Source organism: Lampetra fluviatilis, chromosome 32, assembly GCF_964198595.1.
Source record: "Lampetra fluviatilis chromosome 32, kcLamFluv1.1, whole genome shotgun sequence".
Lineage (NCBI taxonomy): Eukaryota > Metazoa > Chordata > Hyperoartia > Petromyzontiformes > Petromyzontidae > Lampetra > Lampetra fluviatilis.
This window is the reverse complement of record NC_136306.1, coordinates 9,658,080-9,684,670: the sequence shown is the minus strand read 5'-3', so window position 1 is coordinate 9,684,670 and position 26,591 is coordinate 9,658,080. Positions and strand designations below refer to the sequence as shown.

The 26,591-nt window shown below is 46.8% G+C and overlaps 1 protein-coding gene, 1 long non-coding RNA gene and 1 other non-coding gene across 5 annotated transcripts in view; 1 reads left to right on the top strand and 2 right to left on the bottom strand.

Annotated features, from left to right (window-relative positions):
• LOC144943734 (FERM domain-containing protein 4A-like) overlaps positions 1-20,465 on the bottom strand; it is a 240,914-nt gene extending 220,449 nt beyond the window's left edge. For 2 of the 3 annotated variants that reach the window (XM_078871518.1, XM_078871516.1), the window contains exon 1: positions 5,606-6,496. In XM_078871518.1, coding sequence (XP_078727644.1) covers positions 5,606-5,689 — 84 coding nt within the window. In that variant the 5' untranslated portion in view covers positions 5,690-6,496. Of the gene's footprint in view, positions 1-5,605; positions 6,497-20,397 lie in introns of those variants that run through there. The other variant, XM_078871519.1, reaches the window with a different exon arrangement.
• Positions 10,557-10,661, bottom strand: LOC144943844 (U6 spliceosomal RNA). Its single transcript, XR_013639539.1, has one exon. It is a non-coding gene; the product is annotated as a U6 spliceosomal RNA (small nuclear RNA).
• On the top strand, positions 20,463-25,204 carry LOC144943738 (uncharacterized). Its single transcript, XR_013639527.1, has 4 exons — positions 20,463-20,559; positions 20,686-20,761; positions 21,241-21,376; positions 25,015-25,204. It is a non-coding gene; the product is annotated as an uncharacterized LOC144943738 (long non-coding RNA).
• The last annotated feature ends 1,387 nt before the right edge of the window (positions 25,205-26,591 follow it).

Below are 26,591 nucleotides of genomic sequence, written 5' to 3'. Positions count from 1 at the left end.
GCCTTTGAAGGCAAACTGTTTATAAAGGTTTAAAATGGGCGTAGCCCAAGTGTCAGCAGCATGGACGGGGCAGTTAATGTTAAAGTTAGTGATGGGCGACGGCCGGCTTTGATGGTGGGTTTCCACCAATTAATGACCTGGCAGCCCTTTATTTGGTAGAAAGTAGTTGTACTTGCGTGCCAGTGCTTGATCTGTGTTTCTATGATTTACCGTAAAGAAAAATGTGGTCATGTCTCGCACCCCCAGATAGGGCATCTCTTGGTAGAAGCCCACCACCAAGACCATCGCTGCGCACTACTACCATCACCACTAACGGTAGCCCTTAATTGGTGGAACCTGTGCCATCATATCCATGTTAAACCTTTACCTGACTAATCGCTCACCTTAAACTCCAGTCGTTCATAAAAATTGAAAGCAGTATAGTACTAGAGTAATATAGCAAGTGCAGAATCACTGAACCGGAATTGATAGCTTGAAAGCATTTAGCGCGGGCCCCTTGAAAGTGCGGGGCCCAGAGCATATCTAGCTACTTTTGCTACTAGGATAATCCGGCACTGCCTGTGACTGACACCGTGTGGAGAGCTTTCATCCAGCAGTGGATTGACAAAGAGCTGTAAAATACACACTGGCCACTACTTTTAAAGCCATAAGACGCCTTGTCAGTGACGGATTTTTTTGGTGACTTGCCCTTACTCCTCGTCTCAATGGACTCTTACTCGTTCATAAATATGAAGGTCACCCGTCTAATTAATGCCAAGCAGCCGACTGTTAATTAATGCCTCTGCACTTTTAGCACAATTAAAAAATTTACCCGTAAAAACAAAGTTTTTCACTATAAATTCTTTATATGCGTGGCATCGGTTTTATTTTATTATTCATTTCTGTTTTTCTTGAGTAAGAGTTTCATTTTTATCACATTGGTATTTTAAATTAAATATGAAAAAAATTTTTCCTAAAAAGTGGAAAATTTTGGAAAAAAAATTTCACGAAAATAAATTGTCACGCACAACGAGTCTGTGCAAAATGTCGGCTCGATTGGATCACGGGAAGTGGGTTAAAAAATGACCGAAAGATTTGCACGGTCCTAAGCAAGCAAGCACGCAAGCAAGCAAGTGAATTTAATATAAAGGATTTAAAAATACAGGGGTTCCATAAAGGTATCATCCATTATTAAATAATTAGAATTAGGCAGCAGTTGGAGCTGGGTGGATATAACTACAAAGACAAAGATCTCATGTATAGCCTTAACAGACTGATGGGGCAAGTGCTATTAGCGAGCACCTATGAAGGCCGGCACAGCACACGAGGAGGTAGGTGGGCCAGCACCACGCCCGGACGCCTTTGTCTCCCCAGTGGCGATGTTTACACCGTGCCAGGTACTCATTTGAGACTGAGTCAACCTAGTGGAGACCCAGGACCCATTCAGTTAATTTTAACCGGTGTTGGCCATGAGCGGAAATCAAACTCGTGTCTCCGGGTTCATAGCGCAGCACGCTGACCGCTACACTAAACGCTACTAACATCACACATACACACACACCTGGTAATATGAGAATTTGATTGAATGGCTTTCATCTCTAAACTGTCACCTGTCGGCCATGGAGTTGACCGAGCTCGCCAGCATCGTGGGAATGGTTTTTTGGAATGTTACTGCCATGGGCTGTTGAAGGTCACTGACGCTTGTTAGTTTATGTTTTGTATGCAGTACACAGTATCACTCGCATAACCCAAACATTGTATCCACGCAATTCGAACTGCAAATAAAAAAAACCATCGGAATGATAGTGCAAAACCTTGAAGGACGCCTTTGACCAAATCGCCCGAATTCGATCGACCTCATCAAAACTTCAAAGCCCAAGCAGGTTGTGAGCCTGGATATGACTTGGATGCGTGACCCCGTGCCCAAGCACGTTGTTGTTACAGGCTGTGAGGACAATGCAGAAACGTACGTTGCCGTTGCACTATGCCCGTGACCTCTAAATGCTCCCTGCCTTCACCACCAACGTGCACTGGCTCGCTTGGTAAAGTATGGGCGAATAACCACCACGAACTGCACGGTGCGACGTGGCCGACATCTAGCAGTGGCTTGTAGACGCACTTTTACGGACCCCCGTGTGTCGAGTGTGTTTAGATCCCACTCCCCACCCCCCACCCCCCAACATCGCTGCAGAGGGAAACGCGTGGACATCGCCTTCGTCCTCGAATTGAACATCGAGCCGTCCTCCAAACTTGCATGCGTGACAAAACTGAAGCCGCTGGGACTGCCGGGCAACAGACGGAGGAGGAGAGCCGTGTGCGGCACAAAAACGTGGATCGCAGGTTCAGCGGACAACAAAGAAGAAACCATAGCGAGCGGAGGGCAGAGCGCGCCGCAGACAAGATGAACTCCTTAATTCTAGATTTGAAGCTTTCGTGACTGCAAGGATTCATACTCTTCGTTTTTTCGGTAAAGTCACGTGGGTAAAAAGTGAAATTAAAATTAATTTAAAAAATCACGACGTTTCGGAGGCAACACAAGTCTCCGTCATGATACAGCAAATCTGGCTGTGACGGTCCCACCTGATGACGGAGACTTGTGTTGCCTCCGAAACATCGTGATTTTTATTATTTTATTTTTATTAATTTTAATTACATTTTTTACCTACGTGACTTTGCCGAAAAAACTAAGAGTAAAGGTGTACTCCCCAGGCACGAGCCACGACAGGGGTGGCTTTAAAACAAAAATATGAACACTTCTGAGAAATTTGCAACAATACCGCGAGAAATGTGTTGCCTCCGGGCTTCCGGCGACCACCTGGAGAAGATTCCGTGTGTCGACAATGATGGCGAACAAGTGGAGACTCTTTGACTTTTTTGTGCGCCTTTTGGCGTCATCTCTTCGAACACCATATGAGACTAGGCTCCAAAGAAAGCTGTCTCTGGTGTGGACCAATCAGTTTCAAAGACAATGCATAAATTATCAGAGTATTGTTTTTTGTTTGCATATGACTGCAAGTATTGTGGTTAATGTAAGCATGATTCCTTGCAAAAGGTGTCAGTTTTGTTGCCAGAAAAAAAGCGAAAACCCCTATTAGTACTCCTTGACTTGTTGAAGCTATTCACGTTACATTTGTTATCATGTTACAGTGTAGTATTATCCGTTCTTTTCCCATTAAAAACGATAGTCACATGTAAGCGTTAACATTTTTTTGGAGCACGCTGTATTTATTCACCGGGACGCCTTTGATGGGACGAATGTCGCACGTGATTGCAAGGGGCTCTCGGCACCGAGTTCCATCCGTTATGCGCGCAAAAAAAAGCACGTAACGATTGCCTCTGGGTCTCTCCGAATCGCACGCCCTCGGGGCCTTACGCTAACCGAGCGGGGTGACCCAGAGAGATGGCCTTGCATGAGCGAAGTCGGTGGCGAATTTCATGATAATAATAAAAATTACACTGGTCAACACACTTTTTCTGGCATAAGGTATTCCAACGGTTTTAAGGTAATTTTGGGGTGCTGATTCCAAATCTGGCATCAGTTTTTGTCTATCACATGAGGTTTTTGAGATATTGAATATTGCATTTTCAATAAAAACTGCAGAAGAAAAATATTAAATGAATGTGGATATCTATATAAAATATTATAAACACACTATCCTAAAAATACAGCACCATGTTTTTACACTAAAGCAGTCACTGACTCGCAACAACTTGCAATCATAAGTGAATTTCGGGTAAAATCAATGAAAATGGGGTATGCCGATAGCATACAAACGAGATGTGATAGAGCAAATCTGAGATCAGATTTGGAATCAGCACCCTGAAATTAGTCTAAAACAGCTGCAAAAGTCCAGGCCAGAAAAAAATGGTTTATTTTGTTGACCAGTGTAATCATTCGCACTCATTAGGCGCCTGTCAACGTCTTCCAAGCGCCGTAAATGAAAAGGACAAAGATTTAATAGAGAACCGCGTGGCACAATAAGAATTTGAGACGAACCAAGCGACTACTACTACTAAGTATCACTCACACATACTACCCCACCAGTACATGCTGAAGTGCAAGAGGGTCACCCAACCCCCAGAGTCAACGATGATAACATTTTGATCATTTTATCACACGCATCTGGCCCAAACATGCATGTTGGCAGGTATTTAACATAAATAAATTAGGTGTAGAAATTAGTGTGCGATATGAAATCAGCGCAACATTAGCATAGTAATTAGCATACGTAATTCTCATGGCTACGGAGTTTTCTCTGATGTCTGAGTCTGCAGAATCGAATTGTCAAATTAGCATGCGTAACGACACGTGCGTTACGCACGTAGCCACAGGTGGGTTAGAAGTGTGCGAGTCACTAGATAATGCATAACGACTGCTACGGTAACGAGATGTTAACAACCTCGCCTGCTATGCAGGAGGTCGTCGGTACGATCCCGAACCTGACGCCTGCTGTATATTAGAAGTGTGCGTGTCTCTCTCTCCGTGGTCGCGTGGAATTTTCTCCGGGACCTCTAGGGTTTTCCCCTCCACATTTAGAAACGTGCGTTTAAGAGTATGTGTCCCGCTCTCAATGTCCACGTGATAAGCCACTTCGTTGCGCTATCGTCTGTAGCCGGGTCGCTTCTGAAAAAAGAACTGCGTTGCTCAGTGGGTTTTATGTTGTAAAATAAAAACATTGTTTAGTTTACGGTGGAGGTGGGTTCGCGTGTGGTGAGTGTACGATGAGTGCGCACATCTGGTAACGTGTACCCCATGCGAGTGGATGAAGGCAGAAGCGTGGCAGTCAGTGTGCGAGACCCTCAATAGCAAATGAGAAACGCAACACATTCATCAATAGCACTGTGGCCTTAAAATCAAGGCCGTAATTATAATATATATTGGGAGGGGGGGGACACATCCCCCAATATTCAAATATGCTTGGTTGTACTTTACTAATCCCTAATCTCTGCCATTACATACAATGAAACAAGAAAAGGTAGAAAAGAAAAAAACAGAGCAATGTAATACAATACACTACTAGACATTATTGTTTAAAATAAAAAAAAAATCCATCCTATGTGTTAGTGATTTATTAAATATTTTATGCAGGAAATGGCAGGAAATTCGTTTTCAAAATTATATTTCTTTCTGGGGGGGGACCCCAGACACCCTGCAAGATTTGGTCCCCCCCCAATGTTGGCTCCATGACTACGACCTTGCTTAAAACTAATTTTTATTTAAGAGGAAAGGTTTCGGGAAATGGCCCTTCTTCATGTATATGCTGTAACGAAGAGCCATTGCCCGACACGTACCATATTCCTGTATAATACATTCGTCCGCACGAGTGTCATCGATGGGACGTGTTGCGCTTGTGCGCCGCCGAACAATGGGTTCGGGCATAACGAGCGGGAGGTTGGCACACGAGTGCGTGAAGCCAGCCGTAGACTTGGCGCGCTGCGTAGGCAGCTCAACTGCCACCCCCCCCCCCGGGCATAACTCGAGAAGCACTGCGCGTGCCTCCGAGTGGGTGGCTGAGTGTATGGACGATACCGAGAGCTGCCAGTGCGCGCGGTCATGCGGCGAGTCGCTCACCCCCCGCGCGCTCCGAGAACGTCGCTTGCGACCGTCTGGGCAAGGGGCGCTCACCTTGACGCGGATCGGAGAGGCCCATGCCGACACGGCGTGCGTGCGTCTGCGACGGCAACGGCTGCCCTCAGCTCCATCCTCCATCGCCAACCTTGGCGCGGCACGCACGGCTGGCAACGGAGCAGCTTTTTGTTGTTGTTGTTTGTTGTTGGTAATATCCTCACGAGAAATGAATGGGAAAAATCGGTTTTCTTTGTCTTTTTGCGCTGTGCCTTTCACCAGGCCACACAGCTGAGCCGGCAGTTGTCACACAGCCGCCGCAAAAATAATTTATATTATCGAAGTCCCAAGATGTTTGCTACAATTCCAAAGTTGATCCCTTTGTGCACAGCGTCGAGTTGTCAGGCACTCCACCACAGACGTGCGAGAGTGTGCCTGTGTCACCGAAAAATGTAATTCGGAGTCCGTGAAACTGTCGCGATGAATATTTAATTGCCGAGAAACGCGACATCTGTAGATGGAGCTGCACTCAAAAAGAATAACGTTTCACGATCCGAGGTTGCAGCCGAAACTGCGATAATATCAGACGTTCAAAAAAATAGACTTCAGCTCTCGATTTCCAGGGTATTAAGGCAATCACAAAGGAAGCTCACACACATCAGCCGCTTCCCTTTGAAGGTGAGCAATTGCAGTGGAGCAGTCACGCTGCATGATGTCCGTAAGTACTGATCAAGGGATGATAATTAATCTCAATTGTCTTACCAATTTCAGGTTCAAGCGGTTTGAGTTTGTCGCCTTGTCATAATTCCACTGCCCGATTCCCCGGCTCTCGGCTGAGCATCACACTCCCCCAATGCTGAACGCACAAGCGCAGCCGCCTCGATGCACGGTCTCACGGAGTCACTCGCCCAATGCGTAAATCATTCAATTCACCGCTTTATTATGTCTCTCTCTCCCTCTCTCTCCCTCCCCCGATTCCCTCTCTCTCTTTCCTCGGCTGTGATTGCAACACCCCCATGGCAAGCGATCAATGCTCAGGCACGTTAGCGCATCAGGCGTGCAAGCCAATCGCAAGCCGGAGGTGTTGTTGCTCGCATACCAGTGGCTGGCACCTGGGTGATCTGTGGCCGGGGCCAGTGAGGGAGGGGAGTAGCGGGGGAGGGGGAAGGGGAGGAAGGAGAGCTCGGGCTGGGATGGCCACTGTGATCCGGACTCCCCGCTGATCAATTCAGCTCATTAACGAGTGCGTAATCCATTTAAAACGAGCCACACGCGAGCGCACACTCGCTCACACACTGGCAACTGGTCATCCGTGCCCTCCGTGTGAAGATGCTCCAGGCGCCAGGGACCTTCCTCTACGTGGGTGTCGAAATAATGAGATACAATCCGTTGATTGATGATAGTAGTTCGTTCAACTTACCAGACGCTTAATGAAAACATCAAGGTATGCAATGCGTCAAAGGGAGACCGACATCCACTGAGGAGGTGAAGCGATGAGATGGGCCAGGCATGCGGGATCATGAGAGATGGAAGTGGCTCAGGGATGTCTTCATCTAGCAGTGGATTGACCATGGCTGGTGATGACGATATTTTCCCATTTTTTTCCACAATTTCCCAGTCATTGCTTCGTAAAAAAAATGTTTTTTTAACACTTCTGAGAATTTGCAACAATACCACATGGACTGTGCCTCCGAGCTCTTGGGGACTACCTGGAGAAAATTCCAGACATGATGGCGAACAAGTGGAGGTTATTTAACTTTTTGAAGCTACTAACATATGTTTGTTATCATCTTACTGTGTATTATCCGTTCATTTTCCATTAAAAACGATAGTCCCATATAAGTGTTAATATTTTTAAAGCACCCTGTATATATATAAAAAAAAAAACTTTTGCAAATGGATGTTTCTTTTCTAAGAACAATGAAACGCTAACTTCTAAATTGTGATATCTTTGTTTGAGGGTAAATTATTCGTATAAATGCGTGTCACTTCGACGCTGATTTGAACGCATTTTAGAAAATGCTCCACGGAACGAGACGCGCTCCCAGCCGGGGAACGTTGATTCTCCGATTTGTAAATGTATACAATTCTCAGCCTTACAGCAACCACCATCGTCGACTGATCGCAAAGCTTGCGACAAAACACGGCAGCATGCATGCGCGATATGCATAATGTATACATTTTGCAAAGGGGGGGGAGGGTTGTGGAATCTGAATTATTGATGATAAGAGCACAGAATAAAATTACAATAGATGTCATGTCAACGTTGCAATCCTTGTTATTGTCGACCGAAATATCTTTATTCTGTTGTGCAAAAAATGTAAAGCCATGGCCAGGTTAGTCTGAATTTGTGATAAAAAATATGTAAAAGAGGGGAAATAAATAAATAACGACATGCTAGTGAGCACCCTCGAAGCAGCAGCAGCACACATTTTGCAAAGTCAGACTGCAGTCATAATTGCTTGCCCATATCCGTGATAAGTGTCGTCTTACATGAGCTATGTTGGATTATTTTTAGCAGCACAATAAGCAGGTGCGCTTTATCCTATCCCTAAATACGCCCGACTCGTGTGCACGGCGTGTATGTGGAACTTCTTTCGCACAGTACGTAGTCAAACCTGTGTTAATCGGAGGCGCAAACGCATGACGCGTGATACAGCTCACCAACGTGTACACAGATATACAAGCAACATATGAACATACTTGTGGACATCTATGCGTAACAATGATCAGCCATGGTCAATCCACTGCTGGATGAAGACCTCCCCCCAAAGCCGCCGCCGCTGCTGCCTCTCGCGATCCAGCGATGTAACAATCCACAAGAGCCACCAGCGGACGAGCTGATTAAATCGCTGCTCGGTGGACGTGCCCCGGGACGGGTTCCATCCCTTGACTGCCACTCCGCCTTTACTCTTGACCATCGGCCTTCACACCAATACCTCCGATTCGCACGGTTGGCTACGCGCGGTGCGAAATAAGTTCAATGCACATTGCATACAACGCATCATCATCAGAACTGATTTTTTTGTTTTTAGTTTGTTGTCCTTCCCCCGCACCTCCGATTCGCACGGTTGGCTACGTACGGTGCGAAACAATCTCAGCATACGCACATCATCTGCACACGCAAACGTCCAGTCTACATTTCTTTATTCGTAATCCGTTAATTTTCCCACGACCGGACTAAGGCCCTCCTGTCATGGTCCTCCTCTATCCATGATCTCCGGCCACCTCCTTCCACTTCGCTCCGACAAATCTTCTATTCACTTTAATATGTTTTTTGTTCGTGTTTTTGTTGCGGTTGCACCCGATTCAAGAGCCGAATTGCTCACAGGGCTATACCTAATAAATGAACTTGAACTTCTAACCTCATCCCGGTAATTCATTTTCTGTCCACCTTTCATTGTTCCTTCGCTGCATTCGATCTCAATTGCACTCTTGACTCGTCTCTCTCTTGTGCCGTGTCTACATCCAAGTTCAGTTCACTTGTTTTTTCATGTTCTAAATGAATTCTCTATTCCGAGATTTGATTTCTCAAATCTTCAATTATAATGCATCCAACATTCTCCTTTCCATGGGTCTGTGGCGTTACGTCTACATGTTAATGTGCAAATATCATTAAAACTAGATTTGCGTGCGCGCGTCTGTGTATTACATACGCAAACCCGCACGCACGGTTATGCAAGCTGCACTGGGAAGAATCGTGCTTGGATGGGCGACCGCTATTGCTCTTTCCTTTCGATATTAGAAAGCCACGTGAGCGATGCACTTCTAAAGCCAGATTGAAAACGAATTTCTTTAGAACTGCTTTTTGTGTTTGCTTTGTTGTCCGTCCCCGGCGCCTCCGCTGAGCGCGGCTGGCTACGTACGGCGCGAAAGAAGTCCAGCACACAAACAAGGTTGTCACAGGGCTGAGTGGCTCTGTGGTGGGCAGTGCAGTGCCGTGCCTCTATCCTTCTTTTTTTACGATCAGAAAAAAACAAGAAGATGCTCGGTGTAGTCGGAACTTTGCTTCGTTCATCATTGAGTTTTTTTAAGTTTTTTATGCTTTGCTTTCTGTACCCCCGCCCCCCCCTCTCTGCCCCCTCTCTCTCTACCCCCTCTCTTCCTACTCCATGTCGCGCTCTCTCTCTCGCTCTCTCTCTTGCTCACTCTCTCGCTCTCTCTTTTTTTTCTCTGCCTTCACCAGCGTGACCGAAGTTGCGGGCAAAAAAAACGAAAATACAAACGCCTTCGGCAGGCACTCGTCCAACAGTCGAGTAACAAGCAGGGCTGTCCTTGCGCACGGACGTTCAGAAAGAACACGCACAATAGAGCCCGCTCCTCAACAAAACTTCCACTGGATAATAGAGCAGAGGAGAGAGTGAATGCCACTTTAAAGTCACGTAAATGGCTGTTGAACAAAAAATGCCATTCGCCCTCCACGTGCGCGAACGTCAAATTGCACGTGGCGGTGGCGGTGGTGGATTTGGTGGCCCCGTTCCAATCCCACGTCTCATTCCCCTGACGCGGCTGAGAATTCGTGCCGACAGGACGCCGGGACACCCTCCTCACTCCGCCGCGGCAGTCCTTGGGGCAGCTAATTCCGATGACAATTAGAGGCTCGTTGGCGCGGCTGATTGATCGTCGACTGCCTGGCCGCCCCGCGCGGAGCCTTGAGCCGTCCAGAGAGGCTTGAACTCTGTCCGGAACGTGGCCGTCACCAGCCGATTGTTTTTTTTATTAAAAGGCCGCCACATTCAACGCGCCCGCCTTCCAGCACGCAGGAAACCCGAGCGCGTGTGTGTGTATGTGTATAGGTGCTACTCGCTAACAGCACTTACCCCGACAGTCTGTGACAGGCTTTACGGGGGATCTTTGTCTGTATGTTGAACTTCTTTCGCACCGTGCGTAGCCACAGCGTGCTCATCGGAGTTGCGGGGAAGATCACAGGAGTGCTCTGATGGACGAGGGGGGTGGTTGTTTAAGGAGGAGCGTGGTGACCATGTTGGGGTAGAGCCACCATCCTCACTTCTCTCTCTTTTTTTTCTTCTTTTTTTTTGCGTGTCATCCTTGCGCAGGGGCCATGCTAATCTTCTCTGTATCGTTCCAATTTTAGTATATGTACTGCCGGAGCAACTCCTCCTCCTCTCTCCTTTCGTGTGGTTACCAGCTGCGTCGGGGCGGTTTTTTTTACCGCGTCTTGTACTGGACTCGCGTTTTGTTGTAATATAAAACGTGATGTGTAGATACAAATAAAGCGTGTGCCCGTGTTTACTATTATTGCTCATTTCATAGGTTCGGTAAAACGTCCTTTAAAAATAATAATCTATGACGAGAGAGGGAGCTGCAATTCGCGGAGAGCGTTATCTGCGTGGGTTTCTGTTGTTGTTGTTTCTCTGCAAGATTTGCTCCTGTTGTTGTTCGAGCAGGTTGCAGAGTGGGGATTAGGATTTAATTCGCAACGCCCGGTGGGCCCGGGCACCAGCACTTCTGGGTGACACCGTGAGTGAATTCAGATAGGATGATGAATGTACTGCGGGCTTCTGGGTTATGCCTCTAATCCACGGAAGAATCGATGAGTGGCCAATGGGCAGCTTTCGCGGAATAATTGGCGAAGAGTCGCAAGGGCCTTAGATTAGAGGTACAGTATTTCACTTATATAACCAATACGGATGTTTCTAAAACATATATAATTCTGCTAGACAAATAGAACATTAAGATTGGTCTGCAAACTGCGCCTATGATTAGTCTGGTTATAGCTTTTCTTACATCAGCTTTCTCTCACAGCGTTTCGATTGTCCGTAATACACACGTATCCATATGGCTGTATGTATATCACTTTATATTCGTGGAGTAAGTATATGTATGCATATTCTTGGTTCTTTCGGTAAAGTGACGCAGAAGGGAAACAATAAAGTAATAAAAATATTAAATATATTATTTTCCCAGACAAATAGAACATTAGTTTGCAAACTAAGTGAGAATTTGATTGTTTGATATTTTTATTATTTTTTTGTTTCCCTTCTACGTGACTTTACCGAAAGAACCAAGAATATGAATCCCTGCAGTCACGAAATTCATATGTATATAGTCAAAACACATGTCTTTAGAGTGTATAATATGTAGGTGGATGCAATCTGAACACTCGAGGCATTTCAGCACACTCAACAAAAGCCAACGTCTCACATTGTCTCCGTGTTCAAACAAGCGTTGAGTGGTGCTTGCATCCATTAGGGTCTCTGATCCAATGCTGCAAATTCCACATTTCTGCGGTCGGGACCAGTCTACTCTGGACAGACAAAATAAATGAAGTAGCTGCGTTGACAGAAGTGAATGGTTAAGCGCCTAAAACAAACCACAGACCTTCCATCATTATCTCATTAGCGTTGCCTCAGCTTTTTACGGTCCATAGTATCTGTTGTGAGACAGGGGTAAAGACAAATGCGGTGTCCTTTTAATATATACTCGAGGCATGTGAAATAGGTTTCATCAATAAACATTCGGCGTGTAAACACTGCATTCCTTTCTCTTACCGCGATTCGATGAATTGTCGCCATTCAGGTCAAGAATAAATTACCATTCTTACGATAATTCTACCATCCCGTTTGCACTGCATGCATTTTATCCCCATCTCGTTGGTAGAGATGCCTTCGCGTTATGTACCATTAGCATGTAATTTACATGTGCTTATTGATTAACCGGTGCATAATAGGTTTCATTGCATTTCATCTATTCATTACTCAACAGCCAAATAAATAAAAGCTGCTGTAAACCTGCAACTCGTGCACAATGAATAAAGTACGTGTACGCACGTTTTTGTGCGTTTTATCGTCAGTTTTGACTCTAATATATGATGTAAAGTAGCTCTTACCATATGGGGCGAAACGTCAGACATCATGGTACAACCCGAAAGTGAAACAGCACAACCACATACGTCGTGGCAATGCAGAGACACATGACACAACATCAAATGATTTTCATCCTTAAACAATCGTCAGGAAAGCATTGCCAGTGATCACAGCAGCTTTCTGTATCGGCAACGAGCCTTTGGGCCAACCTGTGGAAGAGTAGGCCAATTACCCTCCAGAGGGGCCTCTTGAGCTTGCTTCAGCGAAAGCCCTTGCAGCAGCAGCGGACATGAGCAAGCAATTTCATGACTGCACCTTTATCAATTATCTGATAATTGCATTGTATTTGTGCTGCTCGTCTTTTGGCGTTCTCTGGTCTGACACTGGTGAGACTAGGCCACTAAGGAGGATGTCTCTGGTGTAGGCCAAAGCGTTTCGAAGAAAATGTCAAATATTATCAGAGCGTGTTGGTTTGCATGTTTTACCACAAGTACGTGTGTGTGTGTGGTTAATGCAGCCTTGATTACTCGCAAGAGGTATCTATTTGGTGTTTGAACATCTTATCACCTCCTGTTTTATTGCCAGAAAGGGGCCGTTCATAAATTACGTCACGCGATTTTGGATGATTTTTTACCCCCCCCCCTCGTAAAAGTCAAACCCCCCCTAATATGACGTCACAAACCTCTGCCCCCCACCCCCCCAAAAAAAAAAACATGCTTCAAATCGCTTTCAACTATTGACATTGTAGTGCGTATTTAATGTGGCGCTGCACTCTGATGTTGTAGGAGAAAATATTTATCAAAGAGTCTATTGAATTAAGCAGAACGTGTTGTCTATATTTATTTAAAGTTGCGCATTTTGATGGGACGTCACATTTCTCAAACACCCCCCCCCCCCCTCGTCACACATCGTCACAAATGTCTGACCCCCCCCCCCCCCGGTACGTGACGTCATTTATGGACGGCCCCAAAGGGTAACAATATTTGTTCAACTAATCATCTTTGTTTGTGCACAGCACACATGACAACACTGTGGAGTCGGCCAGTCCCCTTTGCCCAGACACTTGGCCCGTGTCACCAGACGTGTCACCAGACGGGCGGACAATTTACGAATTCATCTCGCTCTGCAAGGACTGCCGCGTTACAACCTCCCCAAACCAGATGAACCCACACAGCGCATTTGATAACACATTCCTGCAGAGGGAGCTGGTAGGAACGTTGGGTTGCTCGGTCAATGGCCAGGGCCAACGGCCAGGGCGTGGTGTATTCCGCAAATATGGCCGACTGTGAGGGCGGGCACAAACCGGCGTGAGTAGGTTAAACGTTGAGTTTTATAAGGGCACCACAGGGTGACCAGCCCCTCCCCACCCATCCCCACCCCTCCCACCCCCCACCCAGCCCCTCCCCACCCTCTCCACCAAACCCCTCCCCAACCTCCCCACCCAGCCCCACCCTCCCCACCCAGCCCCTCCCCACCCAGCCCATCCCCACCCTCCCCACCCAGCCCCTCCCCACCCTCCCTTACCCCACCCAGCTCCACCCTCCCCACCCAGCCCCTCCTCACCCTCCCCTCCCCACCCAGCCCCTCCCCTCCCACCCAGCCCCACCCTCCCCACCCAGCCCCTCCCCACCCAGCCCCTCCCCACCCTCCCCTCTCCACCCAGCCCCACCCCTCCCATTTTTGGATGCACGATGGACGGACGGATACAATAATCCCCTGTGGGCTGGTGTAACCAGGAGGTTCCTACCAGTATAAGTTGAAGCCCTTACCAAAACAGCACAAGCCCCACACCCCCCCCCCTACTTAGGGTGTTTTTGAGAGTGTGTGTGCGTTACTCAGGAAAGAACACCACGGCGCGCGCTGGCAGAAATCCAAAGCGCCTGGCCACCTCACACGCTCTCGCCAGAAACTTGTGCAGCTTTCAAACACGTGTCTGAGAAAACTATGGATTTTTTTCCCCCGAAGTTTACTCTCTCTCTCTTTGCCTTGCACTTTGGTGTAAGGCAGCACTTTGGTGTAAGGCAGAAACTAATATAAATGTTGCGCACGCGGGCGCGTCATCTGATATGGGAATTGTTACAATGCCTGCCGGGAATGTTAGTCACCTACCAACAGCAGCCTGCCCGGTGTTCCTGTTCTTGACACGTAACACATTGCACTCTCCGTGGCTCTCTCTCTCTGTTGACCCTGGGGGGACATCTTCAGGAAACTGGGGGTACCTTTCTACAACAGCAGCAGCTTCGTATATGGGGTGGTGCCTTACCTGGCTAACAAGCGCCATGACCTCGCCAACTTCGCCTGTGCTCAGGCGAAGATGGCGGTGTACAGAACGAGAAAAACGATTCTGGAAGGTGACACTGACGGCTGCTCTGTGCTGCTTCCAGTGTTCAGAGGCCTGCTTAAGACACGGCTCCGGTTGGAGCACGCGTACCACACACATGTCGGTGATGTGCACGTCTTCTTCGAACGCTGGGGAGCCGGACAAGCCCCTCTCTGTACCAGCGTGGACGGCACCCTCGTGTTCACCTTCTGAAGCGCTCGCTCGTCACCGTGGCGTGCGTGGTGAACACCACCACCACCACGTGACTTTTCTTTCGTGTTGTGCGCGGTGCTTTTAGCGCCACAGCGCGTGGATTTGTAGCGTTTATTTTCATTTGTTTGCTGGTTGACTTTGTGTATTTCATATCGAAATCGCCTCCAGTGCTTTTGCTGCTGGCGGCAATAAAAGTTGTTTAAAAGTCAAAAAAGTCTCTGTTGACCCTCGGTGCTTTAACAATGCCCGACCTTATATGCCACTTGTCATATTTATTGTTTGGGATTTTCATGACAGCGTCCAGCCCAGCCAATGTCACCCCATCAAAGTGAGTGTAATCACAACAGCAACAGTACCGTACAAAAATAGAAATAAACGTGAACAATTTCCACCCCTTTGCCAAAACACCGCTGGGATGAAGGCCTACCCCACGCCGTGTCAATCACGCGGCTTGTTTGGCCATAATTAACCTCAATGCGGCCTGGTAAAGGACACGTGAGCTCAGGTCAGCGCAGAGCGCTGTAGCCAGCAAACCACCGCATCGCCACTCCGCCCACCCACCTCCACGTGACAAAATACATACTGAATTTACACTATGAGACCTCATTTACCAGTGGCAAAATATAGTAGTAGGTTTTAACCCATTCAACTGGTACAGAAACTGACACCTTTACGCAAGGCATCATGTTTGCAATAACCACAACACAAGCAGTCAAAATGCAAACAAAAAGAAACAACTCTGATAATGATATGCACAGTATATATGCACTGTCCTTGAAGTTGATTGGTCCACACCCGAGACAGCTTTTCTTAGAGCCTAGTCTCCATTGGTGTTGGACCAGATGAGCTTTCAATACTCTGATAGTGCACTGTTTTTGAATTGTACGCCTTTTGGCGTCATCTGGTCCAACACCAATGGAGACTAGGCTCTAAGAAAAGCTGTCTCGGGTGTGGACCAATCAACTTCAAGGACAGTGCATATCATTACCATCATCAGAGTTGTTTCTTTTTGTTTGCATTTTGACTGCTTGTGTTGTGGTTATTGCAAACATGATGCCTTGTATAAAGGTGTCGGTTTTTGTACCAGTTGAAAGGGTTAAAACCTACTACTAATACATACTGAAGTTCAGTGCGAGAGAGTTAGACACGCTGCGCTTACCCCGAGCTTGAATCCCAGAAACACAAACATAAATGGCGTCCATAAGAGGACTGTGCCCACCTGCATTGGCCAGGGTGGTGACTTGTAATCATTTCTAGATTTGAAGCTTTCGTGACTGCAAGGATTCATATTCTTGGGTTTTTTTCGGTAAAGTCACGTAGGTAAAAAATTAAAATAAAATAAAATAAAAATCACGACGTTTCGGAGGCAACACAAGCCTCCGTCTTCAGGTGGAACCGTCACAGCACGCTCGCTGTATCAAGTAAATGAGAAATTCCAAGAGAACCGACCCCGTATATATACTGGTTGAGGGGGGAGGGGCCAGGGTAGGCCCCTGGATAGGAGTTTTTTATTATTATGGTAAGGTCGGTGCGGCTGAAGCTACGGCTAGTATACATAACAAAGGACTTGTAATCAACAAACCCCATGAGCGACCTTCCGGTATTAGGAAGCCACTGGATATAGCCTCAACAGTCTGTTCAGGCTACACGGGGGATCTTGGTCTTCGCGTGTGACCAGATTTGTTGACTTTCATTAAACACCGCGGCTTTCCGGAGCGTCCCGTAATGTGGATAACTCGTTAATAATTTTCATTTTTTCGATACCAACATTCTTGCTAACAAGAGCGTGGACATGAAGTCCTTGTTGCGTCGCAATGTCCCCCGCAATTACGTGTTTGCCGTTGCGTAACCTTGGCACTGCATCAACACCTTTGTTGTTGCTGTTGTTGTTGCTGCCAAACAAACGAAACATAGCAAGGCAGACAAGAGGCGAAGGAACCACGCTTGTGATCTGAGACGCGACTTACGTAAACTTTTAGTCACACGCCCCGGCTCATTTTTTTGAACGAGCGAGTGACAAAACCTCCCCTGCAAGACGAAGGAGGCGGCCCCTTCCCATTTCCCACGCTACTCCCCCCTGCCAGATCGTGCCACTGAGCAATGCGAGCTCTGAGCCAAGGGCTACACCAGAGGTCGCAAACGGGTTTTGATTTCTTACCCGTACCCATACCCGGCCGCACCAGGGTCGCAAATGGGTACCCGTTCCCTACCCGTACCCTACCCGAAATGAGTGACAAACGGTTACTCATCAGTGACTCACGGCCTACCCGTACCCGTACCCGGCCGCACCAGGGTCGCAAACGGGTACCCGTACCCGGCCGGGTACGGGTACCCGGGTATCGGGTAGGGTACGGGTATCGGGTACCCGGTTGCGACCTCTGGGCTACACCACCCAGTAAGTCGGGTGGTGCGTGGGGGTGTGGATCCAGGTTACGAAAAGATAAATAATTCCCCACCTCTGCCCCTGTATAGACACACAGAGTGTTGGGGCAAGTGATGTTAGCGAATACTTATAAAGACCAGCACGGTGCATGAGAGGCTGATGGGGACATCACCCCACGCCTGGCCGCATTTGTTTCCCCAGTGTCGACGTTTCCACCAGGTGCCCATGTAAGGTTGAGTCGACCGACCTCAGGGAGGCCCAGGACCGGTTCGTAAATTCGTCACTGACGTTGGCCATGAATGGGGAGTCCAATTCTCGTCGCCGGATTTGGAGCGGAGTGCGCTAACCACCACACTACCGCTACCCAGATAAACAAGACAAATATCCACCGTATAGCCTTAACAGACTGTTGGGGCAAGTGCTGAGGGAGCACCTATGAAGGTCGGCACGGCACACAAGGTGGTGGGTGTCCAGCACCACGCCCGGCCGCCTTTGTCTCTACAGTAGCAATGATTTTATACATCATATCACGTTTTCATTGCACAGGGACTGGTTCAAATAATCGTCACTGGTGTTGGCCGTGAGCGGGAATCAAACTCGGGTAGCGCAGACATCCATCCAGTGGAGTAGTGTGGTTTGCAAGGGCCCTGGTGTAATGAATCAAATAGGGCCTCTTGTCAAATGTTTCACCCCTCATATTCGCAGCCTAGAGACTAGGCCCTCCAGCCCGTGGGTCTCGGTGCAGTTGCATTGCCTACACAAGCAATAGGGTGCCACGGTAGCGAGATGTTAACTGCCTCGCCTGGTATATATGAGGTCGTGGGTTCCATCCCAACGCTGACACCTGTATATTTGGAGTTTGCATGTCCGTGGTCGCGTGGATTTTTCTCCGGGTCCTCCATTTTTACCCTCCACATTTAGAAACATGAATATTTGGCTGCAATAGATTTCCGTATGATAAGCCACTTCTTTAGGCTATCATGTGTGGCCAGGTCGCTTCTGAAGAAGAGCTATAGAGCTCAGTGGGCCTTACCTGGTAAAATAAAAAAATGAATACTATTTTACGTTATTTCTACCTACGTGACTTTACCGAAAGAACCAAAGAGTATAGAATACTAGTAGTAATAACTACCCCACTGTTAGAGGCACTTAAATCCACAGATTCGTGTAGAGACCCTTGCACTCATACAGAGACAAATAGATTCACAACAGAGCCACAGACTCAGAAAACGACTCAGTGGCGTAGCGTGGCTGGCATAGACCCTGTTGCTAGGGTGGCCACCTGTTTGGGTTTGAGCCAGATTTCGGTACGTATCGATTCTGCCGGGGTTTGATCCAGTATGAGAAAGTGTTCGGCTGGCAGGAATTGATTTGTACTGAGATATGGTTACCGGTATTGTGTTTAACTTGATTCGAGTGTACCGCACAGAGACTTATGTTGATTGAGAAATGTCTCTGGATTTGGTCTACAGTGGAAGAGGTCACAACTCTAACCTGCTGCAAAGAATGGAAATGGACATCCCCGTGTCCGATTTCCCATCTCGCATGTGGGGTCCCTCTGACACGTGGGGACTGCATTGCCTGCAGCCTTTGATAGCTTTGCTCTATCGTACGTTGAACTTATTTCGCACCGCACGTAGCCAACCGCACTAATCGGAGGTGCGGGGGAAGGACAACAAACTAAACACAAAAATCCGTTCCAAACAAATCAGTTTGTCAACCTACATGATTTAAAAGTGCATAGCTCCCAGTATCTTCCAAATATCGGAAAAAAGAGCGCTCCAGACGGCCGCAGTGTACAGGCTGTACTCCTGACAACATTAAATCCGGAACTTTATTTGTTTAATTCTCTTTGTTTCGTAGTTTTAAGGTGCAGTTGTGCCACCCCATTGGGCTGGTCCGTACCTGCCCACTGCTCTTCAGAGGTATAACGATTCACGCCGCCGGCGATTTGATTCATTGTCGGGATTCAGGATCGCAATTCGTTTTCCAGCCAATAATTATTATTTCCACTTTGTGGTGAATGTAGCGGCCGCTAGTGGCTGCAGGGGGGCCACACAAACCGATTACATATAACATGCACCAATTACAAAACATCAATTCTTATGCACACAAATGCATGCATGTGTCGTGAGCTTAAGAATCCATAATCTACTGAACCAATGCATGTTACACCTCTACTGCAGCTTCCCTCCGGAGTGTCATCTTCGTCTAGAGCGGAAGAGGCGAAAATCGTATTAAAGCGATAACAGCGAGAATTGTCAACAAACTGAAGCCAACATCCTCACCAACCTCACCCAGCCAGCCCTTCGCACAGAGCCACACTGACCCTAACGCGGTGAGGCACGGGAATTGTATGGAAACCTTGGAGGAAAAAATGCTGACTTTACACACCTGGCCATTGTAAAAATGCAGTGGCATGCGTCAAAAGAAAGGTTACGCTGTGAGCCTGTTTGGTTCTTTAAAATGTGTCATTGTTCACGCTGCTGCTCGCATGATCAGCGCGTCGTGCAGTGGCTGTGGCGGTCGTCCGAATGCCAAAAATGTCCGCACTTTTGACCCAGAGAGGTCTGCGAGACATCTCACCACTGAAGCAGCACACTGCAGCGAGTGTGGCGTGTGGTGGCATTCAGAATCACGCCCTTCGCCTTTCACACACAAACACGCAATCCACCACCGCGATGTCTTGCCTGTCTTCCCAACAAAGAAAGGTCTCTTCGCCAAAACGCAATAACTTCGCATCTCAGTCCATTGTAAAAAAAAACGAATACATCTGATATATGACCAATATTGTTGGCAGGATATAATGCCTTTAAAAAATAATAAGGTAATTATAGCACATGTTATTCTTCACACAATGCAAGATGGCTTATATGGGAAATACATAATTAATTATTTTAAAACATATTCATATTGATGTACGAAATTACCGCAATTATGTACGTCAAAAAAAATCTAATTATGCCATATGCATTGATTCATTATTTCCATCAATACGCCATACCGGCATTAAAGAATACGCCCGTACGATGCGTGCGCGACAGTTCGCTGCGTGCACAATTCCAAAGCGTTCGCTCCAGGGGCCACGCTGCTGCGCATCGGTCCTCACCTCGAGATGGCGTGGAGATTTCCAACAGGAGCGAGCGCCGCGAAACCTGCAGCCGCTGTAGCCGGACTTCTTCGATTTCACGAGCAGCTCAACGCAGGCCGACGATGGGACACTTCCAGGCGTCAAACCCGGCGCAGGAGCCGATGTCTCTCAACCCGGGGGGTGGGTTTGGGGGCGAGGGTGCGGCAGCCTTCCTCGGAACGCTCCCGACTATTTAACGAAGTAGAAGAGAGGAATTTTTCGTAAAAATTTATTTTTCTTTTATTTATTTTCTCCCTGTCTGCGCAGATCACACGTGCATGGCCGGGCGCAGTGGGCGAGCTCCGCTTTCTGGATGCTGCGGGAGGGAGTGGAAGACGCCGGGGTGAGTGGAGACCAATTAAACTAATGGAGGGAGCAGGTGGTCGCATCGGGGAAAGGCTGCAGAGTGCACGGGAGTGTGAGGCCAGACAGACTCGGACCCAGAGGGACGTCTGAACCGATAAGAAAAAATTAGGCGAACGTCATATATTTTGCCGCGCGTAAACACACGCGCGCGCGATCACACGCGCATGCTACTGCAGATTGAGGATAAGTTCAATTGAATGTAGACATTACACTGACATTGCATATGTATATGCTGCGTATTGTACACTTGATAATGCAGATGGGTTTTTGGGGGGGGGGGGTGTTGGTGGGGTTCACTCGTATGGCTTTTAATGCCCATGCAGTGTCGCACATTACAGCCTGACCCAGCCCATGGTGTCACGTACGAAATGGATCACGGGGAGGTAAAAAAAATAAAATAAAATGCACAGCGATCTGTCAAAGGTCTAATGTCGCCCCCCCTCTCCCCCTCGACAGAAGCATCTGGAGCAAGAGATCGTCCCAAAGAGACTTTTAAACAAGCTTCCTTCACACGCTGACGAGCGATAGCTCAAAGAGGCCTGCTGCCACTGACCTCATCGCCAACCAGCAGCGACCAGCGTGGTGAAGTATGGTGAAACGACACCCTTCACTGACACGGTGTTGGCCGGCCTTCATCCAGCAGTGGATTTAGAAAGGGCTGTATATATGTCTAAATAGGATGGCCAAAAAGGACACACTGGGTTATTTTGACACATCACGTAGGTTTATTTCATTTTTTTAGCAAATGTTCAAACTGCCGTTAACATTACTAGATGTATGGATTTTATTTTGAAATTAAATTCGGACTTTTTAAAAAAGATTACAGCTGCCTTCTTTAGCATTTGTAAAAATAAAACTGCTGAACTTGTTCGTCTTTAGTTATTTTTCATTTCTTTGTATCTTCAAATGCTATTGAAGAGGAAAATGAAAACTAGATATTAATATTGAAAATATATAAAATATTAACTTGAAAAATCTACAACTAAAGTGATTTAATGGCAGTAGTTAAAATAATGAAGTAGCCTTATCTGTCCTGACTTTTGGGCTACCCTGTATATAAACAAATATAAACTAAAAAAAAATTGTGACCAAATTATCCGGAATGTGCCCAACCTCAACATGTCTCGGAAGCTAAGCAGGTTTGAGCCTGCACAGTGCTTGCTTGGGTGACCACCATGCATCAAGCAGGCGTCGTAGGCCGCTGTGGGAGGCTACCTCGCACATACCAGCGTGGTGAAGTATGGCCGAACCCCCCCCCCCTCCCCCACAACTTATGCGGTTTGTGGAGTGGATTAACAGAAAGGTTCTGCTCATGTACACGTGCAAGAGGGGACTATAATCCCCGTAAATGTTGCTTTAGATTTCGCAGACTTGCGAGTACCTTCAGGGCTTGTACACACATGTTGTGCAAGGAAACATTGAATCCATCCCTGGAAATGAAGTCTAAACGTCCACCGTGGAGATGGAGCAGCAACACCAACAACATCAGCAGCTCTCGTGCATAAGGAGGGAGCTAGGTTTGATTGTCGAGTCAAAGGACCGGAATAGCGTGATCGGCATGGGCCTTGGGGAAAGAAATTAAATTGGGGGAAGGCTCCTGGTCCAATTTCAACTTTCTTCATCAGCACCAAAATATGAGAATAGGTTTTCCCCTTTTTTCTGGCAACAAAACAGGTGTTAAGATGTTAAAACACCAAACTGAAACATTTTTACAAGGAATCATGTCGGCATTAACCACAATACTTGTGGTCAGAATGCAAACAAAAAACATACTCCGATAATATATGCATCGTCTTTGAAACTGATTGGTCCACACCAGAGACAGCTTTCTTTGGAGCCTAGTCTCAAAAGGTGTTAGACCAGAGGACGCCAAAAGGCGTACACAGCACAAAGACAACGCACTGCCAGAGTAGTGAGAGCTCGGGGTGAGCAGCTACATCATGGGACCTCCTTTGCCAGTACCAACATATGAGAATAGGTTTTCTATTTTGTATTTTGCCAGGTAAAGCCCACTGAGATATATTGCTCTTTTGCAGAAGCAACCTGGCCACAAATAATATCGCAATGAAGTGGCTTATCATGTGTAAATTTATAACAGCCAAATACAGTACTCCAAACGCACGTTTCAAAAAGTGGAGAGAAAAACCGGAGGACTCGGAGACAAATCCACGCAACCACGGGGAGAGAGACACGCAAACGCCAAATATACAGCAGGCGTCGGGTTGGGATCAAACCTACAACCTCCTGCATACCAGGAGAGGTAATTAACATTTCACCACCATGGCGAAAAGGTGCTTTTTCCTTGACCTGGCCGGTGCCTCTCGATACGTGCTGTTAACCTCGTCTCTCTAAGCTCAGCATGCAGAGCGCATTCAGAGCCATGCGTTTTGTTTTAAAACATTTCCTCCCTTGAACTCATCGCGTGAAGCCACACACACCCCGCTAACGCATCGCATGGCGGCGTTTCACATTTACTGTGGCACATATGCTAAGCAAATGGCCTCAAAACACACGGATGACGTACATTCTACTTACGATAATTTACATCATGTTTAAAGCACGCGTCTTATGTGGGGCAGAACAAAACTAAAATTAAATTGATTCATAATTGGGTTATTATGGGTTACATCATCGTGTAGGTATATTATAATGTTTTTATTATAACCATACACTACCCCGAAAGAGTCAATCAAATCACGCTGTCACATGGGCAAATATTACAATTGATTTGTTTATCGGCAACACTGGAGGAATGTTGAAAAGTAAGCACAATATTTGACCATTTTTATACAAAATTGTAATTAAAAAAACTTTTCTTGCTTTGTCAACATTCCTCTGTGCTGTTGATAAACCAAATCAATTGGAATATTTTCCCACGTGACAACGTGATTTGATTGGCCCTGTCGGATGGTAGAGAGCTGATTAAAAATGTACATACCGATACGAACGAACCCAAAATTAACTAATTATGAATAATATTGCTTTTAAAAGCCTACTTAATGTACAGTGTATATAATATAAGACAATTGGCCGCTTTGTTTTCAGACTGCCACACGTTCACACTTGCTTGCCTACAAACCCAATTCATTCACACGTCATTGCCTCGAAGCACAATTTGAACACGGCAGCACCAAAAGCAAAGCTACGCTACAGAATACGCGAACGCATTTGCACACTATTACACGCGGTGTCCGTATTCGCCCTGTTCGTGTTGTTTTGGTGGCTTTGTCGGTCGAACATCGACATGGTGGCCACACAACTAAAAGGTAACGAACCTCTGAAAAAGAAGAAAAAGGTTTTACCCTTTCAGACAATATACCAGGAGGTATTAAGATGCTCAAACACCAAATAGATACATTGTCCAAGGAATCGAGTCTGCATTAACCACACGTACGCAAAAAAACACGCTCTAATAATATATACATTGCCTTTGAAACAGATTTTTTTTTACCTTTTGGCGATCTCTGATCTGACACTGGTGAGACTAAACCATGAAAAAGGCTGTCTCTGGTGTAGGCCAATCCGTTTTAAAGACAATGCCCATGTATTAATTAATGATCAGAGCATGTTTGTTTGCATGTTCACCACGAGTACGTGTGTTTAATGCGAGGCTTGATTGCTTGCAAAAGGTTTCCATTGGGTGTTTGAACATCTCAACACCCGATGTATTGCCAGGAAGGGTTAAACCTATTCCTATTTTTCATACTTGATATTGGCAAAAAGGTCCCATGACATAATGAACTTCTAATTACGACAGCTCCGTGTTTTGCCCTCTTTCTCGGCACACCGCCGGATTCGTGCCCAAATTCACCTCGACAGATTCTTCCAAGCGGGTGGCTGCCCACTGCAAGATCAGTTTGAGTTCCTCAACATTCGTCAATCCCACGTGTGAGGTCTTCTCCGTGATAATTAATTCCACACAAACATTGTGCCAGACGCGGGTCTTCAGGGTGGCCACGTCACATCAAAATACACTCCCAAATCCGCTGTCCACCCAATTTTTCATTCAAACATTCCCAAAATCGAAAATCACGAGAGAGGGCATATTGCGCCGGAGGCCCGTCACGCAAAGCAACTTCGTTGGCTGTTCAGCTCCGTCAATCGTTTGCTGTGGATCTGGGACTCAGCCACGTCACGTGGGTTAGCTGCTTCGTAGCCGTGGAACGGAACGCGGCGGCGGTGGTGGGAGAGCGCAGCGTTGCCGTTTGTCATCTTCTCTTGGACCGGCAGGTGTCGTGCGAAAGCCAGCTGACGAGCACACCTCGAGTCGCGTCAGGTGTGGGGCAGACTCGGTTGTCGGCGGTGATCCTGGAGACCAGTGCCAAGCCCGGCACGCACAGCTGCATTGTAATGTATAATGTGTGTACGTCTGGGGAGCGATTTCTGACCTGTGCAGACGCAGTATTGATTTCTGTGTGGATCGGCCAAAGCCATAACACCGCCGTTCAGAATTATTTGAGAGCGTGACACGCTGGCTGGCATTTAGGACCCATCCCTGGCTTAAAACTGCGATTATTTTCAAGAGTAAAAAAAGGCAGAACCACGTTCCGTTTCTCCACAAGTAAGTAACTGTATTGTTTAGCCCATCGCTCGATTAGGTTTCCAGATCGATATTAACCTGCAACATTTGTTTAGGCAAGCAATCTCTGGACCGGTTTCGATCTTCCGAATCTCATCATCAGAGTCAGGCTTGTTAAACAAATAATACTGATCATCAGGTGTTACTTGAGGTCTGGGCAAGAGCACTCCATTTAAGCGAAGGGGCCATGGTCAATGCAAAAAGCAAGATTGTGTACAAGCTCATTGGACATGGGTGTGAATCATTATTCATATACTGTATAAAAGCGGAACTCCGTTTCCCATCTCCACATATAATAATTTAAAACATGTCTATCGGCTTATTGTTCTTTAAAAGGTCTCGTTTAAAATTACTGGGTTATCTGGGCCTCTGGAATTGGGCCATTATGCTTGTGCCCTGAAGAGAAAATGAATGCATCAATGAATCAATCAGGAAATGATTGAAAGATGAATTAAAGGCAAGTAAGATTTTAAACCTTTTTACTGTACCGCATTGTGCCTGATATGGTTGTCAGAATCTGATTTAAAGGTGATTTAAATTTGAAAAGGATTACAATGTTTTATCACAGCGACACACATTTTCTTGACGAGCGGCCAGAACGGCCATGGATTTATCCGAAATAAAAGCGGCCGAAGATGCCGCATTTCCCCAAATCGCCACCTTCAGTCGATGGTGATGATGATGACGACGACGATACCGGCAACGACAGAGTCGACAGTGACTCACACTGTGGGGGGGTGATTAATTGCGCCACTTAGTTACATTAACGACCACCGATCTGTTATCAGGCCCTCCGAGTTAAGGTGGGGATGGGGGGCGGGGGGGCGTTCTAATGATTGCAGGTTCATTTTGGGACAAATTACAGGAGAGAAAGGGGACCCCTGCCGCGAACCGTAATGAACACACTCTTGTTTTCCATCCAAATTAATACGCGAACCCACGTGCTGAATGCAAAGCACACTTGGTTTACATTTACAACGACAAGTCCATTATTACAGCACCAGTATTTATTATGAGCATTGCCAACGGGGATATCGACAAAGGAAGCATCATATACGACCGTCACGCTTTCGTAATTCAATGAATGCATTTGGTCCAGGTTTGGTAACGCCTGAGCATAAATCCATTACATCACCGCAGTGTTTGGCAGCAGCAGCAGCAACAACAACAAACATATAATGGGTACGGGAAACAGCGGCATCCAGTCGAGACTTGCCAATTTCGGGGG